Source organism: Eschscholzia californica, unplaced genomic scaffold (genome assembly GCF_041429995.1).
Source record: "Eschscholzia californica isolate CP2 unplaced genomic scaffold, dmEscCali1.0.p SCAF_4, whole genome shotgun sequence".
Taxonomy (NCBI): domain Eukaryota; kingdom Viridiplantae; phylum Streptophyta; class Magnoliopsida; order Ranunculales; family Papaveraceae; genus Eschscholzia; species Eschscholzia californica.
Window position 1 is genome coordinate 47,957,589 of NW_028238461.1, and position 14,649 is coordinate 47,972,237.

At 35.9% G+C, this 14,649-nt stretch overlaps 1 protein-coding gene across 2 annotated transcripts; it reads left to right on the plus strand.

Annotated features, from left to right (window-relative positions):
• The first annotated feature begins 8,059 nt into the window (after nucleotides 1-8,059).
• LOC147545463 (SUN domain-containing protein 2-like) lies at nucleotides 8,060-12,441 on the plus strand. Of its 2 annotated transcripts, XM_086635950.1 has the most exons (3): nucleotides 8,060-8,314; nucleotides 8,540-9,680; nucleotides 11,890-12,441. In XM_086635950.1, exons 2-3 carry the CDS (start codon nucleotides 8,571-8,573, stop codon nucleotides 12,190-12,192), a joined length of 1,413 nt encoding a protein of 470 aa, XP_086492076.1. In that variant the 5' UTR covers nucleotides 8,060-8,314; nucleotides 8,540-8,570; the 3' UTR covers nucleotides 12,193-12,441. The 2 variants fall into 2 exon arrangements, with proteins under 2 accessions (XP_086492076.1, XP_086492077.1); XM_086635951.1 differs by lacking the exon at nucleotides 8,060-8,314 and having other exon boundaries at nucleotides 8,321-9,680.
• The last annotated feature ends 2,208 nt before the right edge of the window (nucleotides 12,442-14,649 follow it).

Genomic DNA, 14,649 nt, shown 5'->3' on the forward strand with positions numbered 1-14,649 from the left:
AAAAAATCTATACAAATGACACCGAATTTTTGTCATGTCATGACTTAGAATTATAAATCTAGCCGCTGGAACATTTTAAGAAAATGTCGACCTTTTCTTTGTAAATAAGGACTCCATTTCCTATAATCCTCACATGATTTCCATCACACATTCTTCTCTTTCAAACTACTTAAAACTTCTCATTAAGAATTTTGACATGAATTTTTCTCTTCTCTCTCTCTCAACACTACCCAATAAGTTCTCCATTATCATTTAATTACAATTATCATTTATATTGTATTTTTACCGGTTGAAGATCTGCAAATGACCGTAATTCATAGATATAAGCCCATAACTTCGCGTATCATGCTTGTAGAACAATCCGTGGCGGCACAAGCTATATTATGGTATAATTTAAGATATCATATATATGGTTGGGGCACCTGTGAAAAGAACCAATAACTAGATATAGTTATCAACTCATTAAATTATTAATAGTGTTTCAACTTTTTTTGAGGGGTTGGTATGGGAGAAGAGAATGAAGAATGAATAATGCATGGCTCACCCTTACCACCCATTTTTTTCTCTCTCCATCCTTCTTGTGTTTTGTACGGATTCTCTTCTCATTCACAACATACCACATGCAGTGTTGGCCTGTCCATTACGGCTCTATGGAATTTACATGAAGAAACATTGCCCTTGTCTTATTCATACTTAAATTTTGAGCCATTCATTGTTCTTCAAACTTTTCAATGGCTTCCTAATACTGGAGTGTGTACTTCTCCTAGTGGTTGAATCAATAGTTGAATATTTAATTCCAAATCTAGTGTGAGTTGTAAATCCAAATCATTCCAATCACAAATGTAAATTTGGATATGAAAATAAGCTTCATGTCAAGGGTAAGATTTTGTACAAATAACTATTTTAATATCTTTTGTCAATAACTTCTAACTAGATCGCTTACCAAGTTGATTTTCACGGTCACATATTCAAAATACAAATCTATACGGCTAAACTCTAAAGTATACTAGTTTCTTAAGAACGCAAACTATTTTATCTAGTGAAAACTATTCAATTGTATAGGTAATTGCCAACAACTGCTGACTCAGTTGGTATTGCATCTATTCAAAAACTTGGAAGTCTCGGATTGTATTCACACGGAAAGGAAATTCATGAATCATTGAACTTGGTTTGTGATAAAGGTATAAACAATGGGTTATGGGGTAGTTTGTAAGACCTTTAAGAATAGTATGAAAATAGTTAATAATATTTATAAGCATATTCTATCATTTGATGTATCAAGTTACGAATATAATCATATTACTCTTATTTGACCCCATCTTTTTTAACATTTTCCCTAGTGGTCCTCTTTATATTGGTAGACAAATAGTAGTTTATGATGATTGTCTCCAAAATTAATGCCTATGGTAGATTGGGTTTTCTTCTCACGGCAATCAACAAATGTTTGTGTCCAAAATTCTAGTAGAAGAATCAACACAAGAACATCTTATCACAAGTATTTGGCCATAAATCATCTCTAAAGAGTTTAGTAGAAGAAAAAGAATCAGTAGGCATGTAGTAAATCTTCACAAAATAACAAATCTCGAGTTGTGTATATTAGAGCATCTCCAATGCAACACTCAATCTTAGAGCATCTCCAATGCAAAACTCAATCTTAGAAACTCGGAGTGCCACATAGGATTTTCTGAGTTTTTCTTAAAAAATCATCTCCAATGCAAAACTCAACTAAGATCTCAAAGATGATGTGTCGAGAGTGGAATAAAGATATCTCAAGAGGACACTCTATTTTCAGAGTGTCCTCTTGAGATATCTCTAATTGTCCAACTCATCAATATTTAAATTTCAACTAATAGAAATCAAGTCTTCGTATATTTCCAAAATAACTAATTATTTTTTTACAAAAATAACCATGACACGTAAGTAAAATAAAAGAGTTTAGAGTGATGCATTGGAGACATACAAGAATTGAGGATCTCTATTTTCGACGCCTAGGAGTGAGAATCTCAATTAGAACTTAACAAATAGGACGAATAGAGATTTTTTTTGAGTTTTGCATTGGAGATGCTCTTAGAAATTCTGAGTGCCACTTAGGATTTTTAGAGTTTTTTCTTAAAACTCCTCTCCAATGCAACACTCTATTTGGATCTCTAAGATGACGTGTCGAGGGTGGAATAGAGATATCTCAAGAGAACACTTTATTTCTAGAGTGTCCTCTTGAGATATCTCTAATTGTCCAACTCATCAATATTTGATTTTCAACCAATAGAAATCGAGTCTTCTATATTTTCTAAAATAACTAATTATTTATTGAAAAAAATAACTATGTCACATAAGTAAATAAGATAAGTTTAGAGTTTGCATTGGAGACAAAAAAAAAATTGAGGATCTCTATTAAGGCCACCTAGGAGTGAGAATCTCAATTGGAACTTGACACATAGGATGAATGGAGATTTTTTTGAGTTTTGCATTTCTCCATTCATCCTAATGCAAAACTCAAAAAAATCTCCATTCATCCTATGTGTCAAGTTCCAATTGAGATTCTCACTCCTAGGTGGCCTTAATAGAGATCCTCAATTTTTTCTTGTCTCCAATGCAAACTCTAAACTTATCTTATTTACTTATGTGGCATAGTTATTTTTTTCAATAAATAATTAGTTATTTTAGAAAATATAAAAGACTCGATTTCTATTGGTTGAAAATCAAATATTGATGAGTTGGACAATTAGAGATATCTCAAGAGGACACTCGATTTCTAGAGTGTCCTCTTGAGATATCTCTATTCCACTCTCGACACGTCATCTTAGAGATCCAAATAGAGTGTTGCATTGGAGATGATTTTTAATAAAAAAACTCTAAAAATCCTACATGGCGCTCGGAGTTTCTAAGATTGAGTGTTGCATTGGAGATGCTCTTAGGGGCGGACTAAAAAAAATATTTTAGATGGGATTTAAAAAAATAACAACTATTACTATAGAACAAAATTACACTACAAAATTGCGAGATTGTCTGTAAGTAAGTTTCTACCGACTAGTTAACTGTTCTTTTTGTAATTCTAAACTTTGTTAAAAATAACCTAAACCACACAATTAAAATATGTTGTATAGATGTCCTAAATTGTTGTATCACTGGGTTAAGTAACGTTTTTCGTTATCCGGGGGATCAATACGGTAAAAAGACATTATGTCCATATAGAAGGGAATGTTAAGAGCATCTCCAATGCAACACTCAAAATAATCTCTATTAGTCTCACGTGTTAAGTTGCGATTGAGGTTCTCACCCCTAGGTGGCAAAACTAGAGATGTTCAATTCTTTCGCGTTCGAAATAAAATTCTCTAAGCTTGTTTTCTTTACTCATTTGGTGTAAGTATTTTTGTTAATAAATAATTAGTTAATTTAAAAATATATGATGACTTGATTCTTACTGGTTCAAATTCAAATATTGACGAGTTCGACAATTTGAGATATCTTTATTTGCATCCACATCATGTTAGAGATCCGAATTGAGTTTTGCATAGGATTCAAGAAAAAAATTCTAAATATCTTATGTAGCAGTCAAAGGTTTTAAGATTGAGTATTGCACTGGAAATGCTAAAAATTGACTGTATTGAGCTCGTGGTTGTATCATTATTCTTAAAATTGAGAATCCCAAGGAGAGTTGTCAACTTGAAGTGAGCAAAGCTTAGGAGACAAGGCTCGTCCCTATCTATAAAGGGGTGTAAGTACTCCACTCGCGCGTAAGCACTGAGCGAGCAAGCAACAAACTACGGCGAAAAGGAGCGAGCAAAAAATTAGTTGATAAAGATAGGTGATCGACTCAATTTTCTTGTGAAAATAGGAGTAAAAGAGTCCAAGGAGAAAAAGCATTTCCTCCATATAAACCCAACAGACTATAGATAAGCAAGATGTGTATATACTAACATGCATAATCTCCTAAGTCTTGTGTATATATATGGACAGTACTATCTAATGTGGGATATAGGGATCAATGCCCATGCTGCCAAGAGTGATAAGATATGATTAAGTAGATAGATCATACAGGTTGTTTCCTTATTGTCCCCAAATAATGTTTGTCTCATGACCCCTCCTTGTTTGGTTTCCTCCAAATAACACCAAGTACAATAATCTCAAACTACTATTATTAGCTTATGCTTGCACTTCTTTTCAGGAGTCATTCACACTCATTACATATATTATATATTATGTTACTATGCAATAACCAATATTTGGATGTTTCCACTTGAGTTGTAGGAGATAAAAATTCCATATACAGTCCTAAGAAGTGAGTCCTTTTGGTTTACTTATCTCAATAAATATACTATGATTTTTGAAAAATGTCTCGAGATTCAGGCTGCAAAGACATAATTGTTTCGTAATCTTTTATTTATTTTAAAATGGACCATCCGTTGATGATTGACAACCTAGATTAAAACGTAGAGTTGTCCGGACAGTTCGTAAAAAATCTAGAGGGGTTAGTGGAGTAATTTTAAAGGGAGGACTTCATATAAATTATTGCGTAAAATCTATTAAACTTCTAACAATGCATACCACAATGTTCTTCATCTGATTTAGTTGCGCTAGTTACATCAGACGTTAAAATTTGGTCGGAAGCACTATGGGATTGGACAGGTTTTCGACAAAAATGAAGTCACTCACTTGTTTTGATATTATTTTTGAGTGTCCTATAGGTGTTGGGTTGTTGTTACCTCTAAAGCAAGTACAAGAGGGGAGACTTTCATTTGCACATCAAAGTGACTATCAGTACCCCCTCCTAGAACTAGTTTAGGATTAGGCAACAAACTTTTGCTTCACAATGGAATCTAGAAAACTTGCCTATATTTTGATTGGTGCATTAGGTCTTCTTTGCCCCAAAGTGATCTCATCTCTTACCCTAAGTCTAATTGAAGATGTGAGGTTTTCCAGCTCCCACTTGTAGAGTGGACGACGCCCGGTCCCCCTTCTCACAATTGATATGGATTAGTCCAATAAAATCTAAATATACCAAAAGTCACATGTTTTTTCATCGCCTATTCTTGCTCCATTTGCTTTCTGAGTCTCTAACTGAGATTTTGTAGAGGGGCAGGGTGAAAGATGCCTCATTTACTTTAGAAGGACCCCATGTCTTTGATTGTGGAGAGAGAACAAAACTAAGTAAAGGACATAGAAACAAAGACTTTATAGGTAGTCTGTCATAACACCATTCCTGTCAATCTATGTTTAAATGAGAGGGGGTCATTCCGGCCCCTCCCATGACTTCCCAATATATACCATGTGCCATCTCTCTCCCTCTATATTATACAATATGTTCAAAAGTGTCTTGAATTTCTGTCAGTCTTGAACATGTACATGTAGTGCAATTTGATGAAACTTTAATGAGGCAAAAGTTTTTGACACGACCTGGTTACGTCTTACTGTCCTAGTTTTATGAGTTCGTTATCAACGTAAGTGGGATCACTCTGCTTTTTAGTTTTAGTGAGAAAGAAAGGAGGGGTGCAGAGTGCTAGAGTTAATGATAAGAAGCTTTTAAGAAATTGATGTAATCTCGTTCTTTACGTATAGTGAAATCATTTTGCAATTGTTTGCGAGTAGTTTTTTCTTTAGAAGTGAACGGCGTAATCCCATGTGTTCTTGCTTGCGAGTGTTTATTTTTGAAGTGCAAAATTTATATGATAAGGCATCGGAGAATGGGACGTGAATACTTCCAATTTCGTTTTCAAAATACGCTTTTCAAGTACAAGAATTAAATTAATATCCCATTACGTTACGGGATAGAATTCCTATCCAAGTTAAATAGTTAATGTTCTCTCCTTGCAACAAAAAAAAAATTAATGTTCTCTCTAATATCTCTATGCACTTGTTTTTGCCTCTTCTTTATTGCAATAATAACATTCAAATCAAGGAGATGTCTGAAAAAGTGAACCCGTCTGAAACAGAAAATAATACAACGGTGTACAACACCCATAAATGAATAAGAGAAATACCTTTTGATTTCCCCAAAACTCTTATGTCTCCTTTAATATGTTACAGTTCTTTTGTTTGTCGTTTTTTTTTCTAACGTGATACTTCAAGAGTCATTACATTCAACAAATGACACAGATACATCATAAATATACAATATGAAAATACATAGGGTGCATCTATAGGCGCCTCCCAAATTGCTTTTGGGGCCTCCGTCTATAGATGCACTCCTACGGACAAACAAGCGCCTCCCAAGCGCCCCCTTTTTTTCTCTTCTTCCTCTTTGTTACTGTTTCTTTCTCTCTCTCTTAAAAGATCTTGATCTTCTATACATGGGAAATAGACAACAAGAGCAACATGATGAACATGAGGAAAAAGAAAATGATTTCTTTTGAAATCTAGTTTGGTTGAATGAATAACAAAGAGAACTTTTAGTTCTTAGAGCTAGGGTTAAGCTTATGTGTTGGAGAGAAAAAAAAATCAAAGTTGATATTGACGGCTATGGTGTTTTTATGTAAAAAAATCAAATGAAGTCCAAAAATTCAGAACATATAATCAAATACCTCAAACGAAGATTTATAGATCTATGAGGATCGACAATCAGATTTATAACCTAAACTAACTAGCCCAACTATGTTAAACCAACACCAACTCGAATCAAATCAAATCTCTCTTCGATTTCAACGATATCAACACAAGTTCAAATTGATTTCAGATCTCTTTGATTTCAAAAATAGATGATCAGGAATCTTTAAAGAGCCAAAAATCAAAACCCTAATAAGAGAGAGAGAGGGGGGGGGGGGGGGGGGGAGCAGTAGTCTCACACTACTCAGTCTGAAGCGATGCTTTGGACCTCAGACTGGTCAATCCGAACTGAGGAGCCTATATGTGTCGGTGTTTGACTACGGTCAAACACTTCAGGGAGGCTCATATAGCATTTTTGGGAGGCGCCTATAGACTCTCCCAAATACATATCATGAAATATATATAAGTTCTGTGACAGTCATTATTAAGACATCACGTGCTTTAAAGGTTGTATGAAGACCCTTAAGGTTGTTTATTCATACTTTTATCGGTATAACACAAATTAACAAATGATGAATTTCCATCTGCCAAGTTTTGATATTGTGAATTTCAGAGCGGGTGCACAACCAACAAAGCTAGCAATCAGTTTGCATTTGTCCTTTTATTTTTTGGTTGTCAAAGGGAACTTTTCGACTCTTACCCATTTTTTTTTTTTTTGAATCTGATAACTTCATTGATTAGGCAAAGCCAAGATGGATTACAATAAGAAGTTAAAAGAAAGAACAAAGCACAAAGAAAATAATCCTATGCCTACTACATATGAAGAAAACAATAGTTTCTGTGTATCTTTAGTGGTTACGCCACTTTCACGAGTACATTACCCATTTCTACCACTTCCTCCCTTGGTTCATGTAGTTGAGTAACTAACTTTGAGTGGGTCAAAGCTTGTAACTGTTTTCCCACCACAAACTGGATTGATCGAAGAACCTGCATTGGCCGCCAGTCGGGATCTGACTCCCATTGTCAAGTCAGCATCTTCCTCCATGCAACCCGAAGCTTGAGTCTCACCCCAATCTCAATTTTTGTTTTCCACAACTTTAATACTTTGATCTCCAAGAAATCCCACAGAAGAAGCAAAATCTCTCTATCTTCTCAAACCTAAGTTTAACATGATGAGTTTGAATTTGAGTAAGTCCACATCTCCTGAGATTTCTCTTTAAATGAAGAGAGAAGTGAGTTGTTGAAGAAGCACCAATGAATTGTCCATGATCAAACACTTGAACCGGAAGAAATTCGAAAATAACAAAAAAGATCCTATAGATCAACTAAACAGGCCCTAAAAGACCAACAAAACAAATAACAATTTATTATAAACGAAAAGTAAAGGGATCCGGGCGAAGCCGGCGAAGGGAGAACCCTTCGCCGGAGAAGCAACGACAATCAAGGAGTTTTACAGAAAACGGTTATGGGGAGTGAGAGAGAAGTTTCAAAAAAAAAAATTTGAAGGATTTAGTTGGTCCCAACTCTTACCCATTGGAAGTGCCTATAACTACTCGTAATTGAAGTCACTAGCAATTTCGGTTCACTATATCGATTTCGGTTTTATTGGTGCCCATAGATCTCATAATACTCGTTACTACCGATTTGGGAGTGCCTGAAGAAGAATTTCCTCTTATATTCTCAAAGCGTATAACCGCTTAGGTAACCGCATAATAACCGAAAAGGAAGAAATGGAAGAAACATTCCGTTTCGCTTTCCTCTTCTTTTCCCCAGGCAGGCAGGCCAAAGAAATCAAAATTCGTTGACGCGCCTAAATCCCTAATCTGATCAAAGAGTACGGATTCTCTCTCTCTCTCTCTCCTTTGAACTTTCTCTCCTTTTGAGTTCTAATCTGCAAATGTTAGGATTTTCCTTTTGATTTCGAATTTCTTCTTGAGATCCCTAATCTGGGGTTCCTTTGACTACTTTTCGTTAATGAAATTAGGTCTTTTTTTGTAACAGAATCTGTTGTTGTTCTTGAACATTTGGTTTACTTAGTCTTTTCATTTTGATAATTTAGGGTTTCAAGGTTTATCATTTGGTGTTGAACAATGTCTGCATCAACTCATGCTATAACTGCAAGTCCTGCAGTAAATAACAACAACAACCCTTCGGTGGTTATAGGGTCAAGAAGAAGGACTGTTTCCTCCGTTATAGAGAAGAAATCGCCCAATATTGAAATGGTGGCTGAAGGTGGTGGTGGAATTGGGGGGTCTGAACAGATTGGTGGAGATGGTAGAGATCTAAGTCATACAATTAGAGGTGATTCTTCTCTTGATCGAGATAGAACTATGAATTCTTTACAAGCGAAAAAGGGTTTGACGAATTCTACTGTTTCTCCTCGTAGAAGGAAAGTAATTGTGAAAGCACCAGTAAAGCCTATGTGGAAGACTATACTGAGTGTTTTTCTTAAGAATTTCATGCTTCTTCTTATACTTTTAGGGCTTGTTCAGATGATTAGGAAATTGGCTATGAAATCTGGAAGTGATGGTATTTCTCCTCTGGGGTATTCAGAAATTGAGGGTAGGATCCAGGAAGTTGAAGCATTCATGAGAACTACTACCAAAATGATGCAAGTTCAGGTTGATGTTATGGATAAGAAGATTGGGAGTGAAGTTGGAAGTTTGAAAAGGGAATTGACTAAAAAAGTTGAAGAAAAAGATTTGATCTTTGAGACTGAGTTGAAGAAATTGGAGGCCAAGAGTGAGTATTTGGACAAGTCTTTAAGTGAGTTTAAGGCTAATGGGTATTTCACAAAGGAAGATTTTGAGAGATTTGTAGATGAATTGAAGAAGAAAAAGCCAGAAGAAAGTGATAAAGATTGGAGCTTGGATGAAATTAGGTCTTTTGCTAAGGACATAGTTGAAAAGGAGATTGAGAAGCACGCAGCAGATGGACTTGGAATGGTGGATTTTGCATTGGCTTCTGGTGGGGGTATAGTGTTTGCACATTCTGATCCATACATACATCCGAAGGGTTCGACTTGGTATAAATTGAAGAAACAGGTTCAGGGAATTCATCCAGATGCACAAAAAATGCTGGAACCAAGTTTTGGACAACCTGGTCAGTGCTTTGCTCTCCAAGGAAGCAGTGGGTTTGTTAAAATTAAGCTCAGGACAGCAATAATTCCGGAGGCGATTACCTTGGAACATGTTTCAAAGGTCAGTTTCTTCTCTAATCTTTAGTTTTTGCTTGTTTACCGCCTATTGCCATTATAAGTTCTTAAATTGCATTGATGAAACTTGTTCTCAATAGTTTCTATTAGGTTGTTGGATATAGCATTATTGAGATATTTTCTATTAATCTTCCATTATGACATTCTAGACTCTTGTATAACTATGGGAATATGGAATTTTAAATAATGAACGCACAACACGTATCAGATAGATAGACACACACATCACACACTTAGAAGAGGGATTGGTCTTTGATTTTTTAGGTAGCAGTGACTCAGTAAGATCCTCTAAGATACTACGAGCGATACATGTGATGCATTGAATAATTAAGACAAGCTTTAGTGTAGGCCTCACAGTTTATCGTTATATTTGTTTTGTTTATTTTCTATCTATCTGATATTCTGATGCTTTTACTCTGTTGTTTATACTTGTTTCTTGTTTACTCCGAGTTGGGACGAGAGACCCATTACCACAGATTAGTTGTTGCCCTGTACATTCAATCTTCAAGTTTAACAAATATTTTTTAACTTCGCTTTAGTGACCTTTAGAGTTTAAGAGAAAATTAGAGTGTGAAAAAATCATCTATGTTCAATTGAAGTTAACAAAGAAGGGTTTTTTTTTGGAAGTAATACCTCCGTGGAGCTTCCATCTACGAGTTTACATATCTTGCTTATGATGTTGTAGGTTTACCAAGTTTATGATTTCACAGATACAACTCCTGTTTAGGTGTTTCTGTATCCATATAGTTTGAAAGGAACATGTTAGAACTGTTTAGTAATGAGAAAAAGAACACGAAAAAAGTGTCCCAGTCCCTGTCCTGAGTACACATAGACCTTGTGATTTTGTGTCTTATTGAACTACTCATTTCGTGGTGATTCTGGTTAGTTTCTAGAACATATTACGTTTTACATATGGCGAGGGGGCAGAGAAAAGGTGCTGTGTGTGAGGCTCGGTTGTATTACCTCTAGGCTCTATCTACTTTTGAAATGCGCTAAACTTATTTGTAACCGAAGTGCCTTAATGTGAATTGCATAAATATGAGATTCTGGAATCTTTGACTAGAAATCTTGAATAATTATTAAATAACTCGGACTAAACTTGCATAAACCTGAACCATTGCTGAAAACCAACAAATAACCATAACAAACGCAAACCTCACTCTTAGCCTCCTTTTCAGCATTGGGCTACCCTCCTTTATACGGGAAGTGCTAATACTTTCTTGTGGAACACTTTCTAAATCCTAAATCGTTTAGAATGAGCAAACTTAATTAATTAAATGGTAGCTTATCTAAAGAAATCCTTAAAAGAAAATAAAAGTAAGTAGGAAACAACACCTAAACAATATCTAAAAGAAATAAATTAAAATGTGGAACTCTTTAATCCTCTAATTGTGTCCCCTTATCGTGCCGGCCCTTAGGGGAGTGATTGTACCTAAGGTTCGTGGTACATCACCCAGTTTTCTGTTTAATTTTTTTCCTCACTTGGTGCATGAAGGTACTTTGGTGCTTCTCATAGGATGTAACCATTGCTGAATATAGTTTGGTGATTTTTCTCTAAAAATTCGAATAACAGGAACTTCATACATATTAAATGGGAGAACCCCTTTTACGTGTGTGGATACAGAAGAGGAAAATGGATCAGTCTCCAAAATTCCTTGAGCAATCCTTAAAGTATCTTAGGAACTCCACCTCAGTCTATACTAGTTGAAGGCTGTTCCTGTATCTTAGTGGGGAAATAGGAATCCTATTATTGAAATTGTAATCATGGACATATTTTCTTATTTTATATTTTGTAGTCATGTAACATAACTAGTAGAACCGTAATAATGCAGTGATTCCAATTACTCCCTCTTTTCACAAAAAGGTTCCTGCTATTGACTTCAACAATCGGGTACGTGAAATTAGGAAGGGGTCAACCTGAAACTCGTAAAGATTGAATAAATCTTTTCCATACAATCGAATGAGTTTCAGGCATCTTCTTGAGTTGCAATGTTAGAGTTGTTCTGCCATCTAGTCCTTATTAGTCAGTCATTCATGTCTATTTACAATTGGCAAATAACCATGCATACCACCTATGATTGTACCATGGTTTATTGCACATATGTTTATAGTTTCATGTATATGTATTTCTCATCAATCTCCCCGTGTCTGCTGACATTTTCCCATTTTTTTTCTGGATCTGTGATGGTAAACAGAGTGTAGCATATGACAGATCAAGTGCTCCAAAGAACTGTCGGGTGTCAGCATGGTATCAAAAGCGCGACATTCCTGGTGATCAATCTAGTGAAGCTGAGATACTAACACTGTCAGAGTTTGTATATGACCTGGATAGGAGTAACGCTCAGACCTTCAATGTGGAATCTGCCAATTTAGGGTTCGTTAACATGATCACATTCGAGTTCCTGTCAAACTACGGTGCTGCTCACACCTGCGTTTACCGACTGAGGGTTCACGGCCGTGCAGCTGATGCAGGTGAATTAGCGAAATTGGAAGCATAAACTCTGGTGTGATTATCAAGGTTGTTCCGGAGGGTACTCTGTTCAGAAATTCTTTTAGGTAGTAGGGATTCATCTGCTTATATTTTTGGAGTACTATGGAAATCTTTTGTGTTGTGTCTAGATCTTTTAATATGTTTGGTTGTGTTTGTTTCTACTGAGACTGTAAATCCTTAATTATCTCTGTGTGTTTAGAGAGATGATGTGTTCTTAAGACCGACTGTTATTTGGAAATATATCTTCGTTTGTTCTTGTTTTTCTTCTACATCTGACTCTCTATCTCTCTGTTTCGTGTATGAGTTGGCTAAGAAAAAGGCAGAAAAAGGAAGGTGAATTTCCCCTGTCAATTTTTTAAGGGGGTTCATGGAAATTCTGAAATGTTATGTGGAGATGTTTTGGAGCCAATAGATCAAATGTTAGGGGGTCCTGAGGAATTAACCCTATCCTTCTATATGATTGCTTGAGCATTTGCGCACAAGTCATTGTCGTATAATATTTTCAACTCTCAACTTATTTAAAGACGAATAGACTCATGTAAAAGAACTCTAGTTGGGATGCTGATTATTGGTCCTTTTCACCTTTAGTTAAGGTTTGTTCTCGCTCCTGAGCCTGGGCGCGTTTCCAGCTTTAGTTAAGGTTTGTTCTCGCTCCTGAGCCTGGGCACCTTTCCAGCTTTAGTTAAGGTTTGTTCTCGCTCCTGAGCCTGGGCACCTTTCCAGCTTTAGTTAAGGTTTGTTCTCGCTTCTGAGCTTGGGTGCCTTATGATGTATGGAGTCACGAACCGCTAACCCTTTTGCCCGTTTGTATTGGATCAGTTTAGGTTCATTCCGTTAGTTAGGTAAAACATATGAGACCCACAACTGCAAGTCTTTTTGCCTTGTCGACTTGGACGTTTTCTGGTTAAACTTGTTGAAAGCGTTTTACAGGCAAGTTTTCTCTTTGCAATCACTTGTGTGTTATGTGTGTGTTTTATTTGGTCCTAGTTTCAAAGCCTATTTGGGCCACTTTCCAGAATAAGACAGAACCGACCAGACCAAATTCAAAGACGTGAGAAGTTAAAGAGCAACTTAGAATTCGTGAGGGAGAGAGCATATTCACAGCTCACTCTCCAGCAAATCACTCCTCTCTCCCTCTCTCTAGTTTCTCTCTCTTCCACCGCCCCAAGAAATATGTAGAACCAAATTAATAAGGGTTCATTCTAATTTGGCTTCCCAATTTGAACCTCATATTTGTCAGTTTTCTAATTTAGTCTCAAAGATCACCATGGTTCTCGTTAGTCAAGATTAACCGTCAATTTGTTTCTTTCTATGTTTTCTTTCGAAAGTAAGTGCATCTTCCCTTTTCTCTATGTAGTGGCCAGCTGAAAATTAGTCTTCGTCGACGACATGACAGCAAGCCATCGCCTGACGATTAGTTTCGTAAAAGAAAATCTTCAACTTCCTTGATTGTCCTTCCCACGCAACCACCACCAGTCTAACCACCATCGTCGATGAATGGTAGCTTGTCACTTTTGACTTTCGAAATGAAAGACAAAAAAGGGAAAAATTATTGAATGTTAAGTTTGTCTAGCGTAACCATGGATTATCGGGATCAAACTGGATACTTGAGAAGTATAGGGTCTAAATTATTTAGATAGTCACAAATTGGGGGCAAATTAGAATCCACTCAATTAATAATGAAAAAAGAAAGAGATAGTGCCTTACTGGGTGGGAACCAATCCCCTAAAAGCCTGACCCCTTCCTTTCACTCTTCCTTTTATTCTTTCCTTTCTTTCTTTATTTTATTTTGCTTTCGGTCAAAGTTCTCTAATTTTTTCTTTCTGTTATTAACAGCAATTTAATAAAGATCCAAAATTCTTAATCATTTCTTCTGCTAATTGATACACACAATTAGCCTTCTAATGGTGGTTTGCCAAACTTCGGACCCTCTTTGTAAGACTAGAGTAATACTGAGTGTATATACAATTTTGTGTTTGTCGCACGTTGTGTTCGTTATATATGGAGTGATGTATCTAAAATATCTTCGTTTGATTTGTTTTTTGTTAACTTGAGTTTATGTGCCAACAACTGATAGTCCAGTTTGGGAGTGAATCTATTCTGCAATGCATCTTAAGATACATCTGAAAATGAAAAATTTATATTTGAGTAAGTTAAGTTATCATGGAAAAGCAAACACGACCTTAGTTAAGGTCGATCAACTTCCTAATCTCAATTACCCCTGTAAAACCTAAAGAGTAAAAATGGTTATATTGGGGAAAGTGGTCCAAAATAGGGTTCCACTTGCCAACATTCCATCATGCTCTTTCATTAGTTGTTTACCACATGGTGTAGTTCATCTACCATTAACTAATTAATTAATTAATCAAAGCCTTAAAAGGGCTTCAAATTGCTACGTTTTAGGTAGGCTTTTATAAAACCTAGGGATTGTTTACCAAAAGAGAAAGCCTAAGGGATTTGATTT

Excerpts from the sequence above, each read along its gene's own strand:
- LOC147545463 (XM_086635950.1), top strand. The coding sequence starts at position 8,571 with ATGTCTGCATCAACTCATGCTATAACTGCAAGTCCTGCAGTAAATAAC. Across the intron at positions 9,681-11,889 it reads CCTTGGAACATGTTTCAAAG|AGTGTAGCATATGACAGATC; the intron begins GTCAGTTTCTTC and ends GATGGTAAACAG.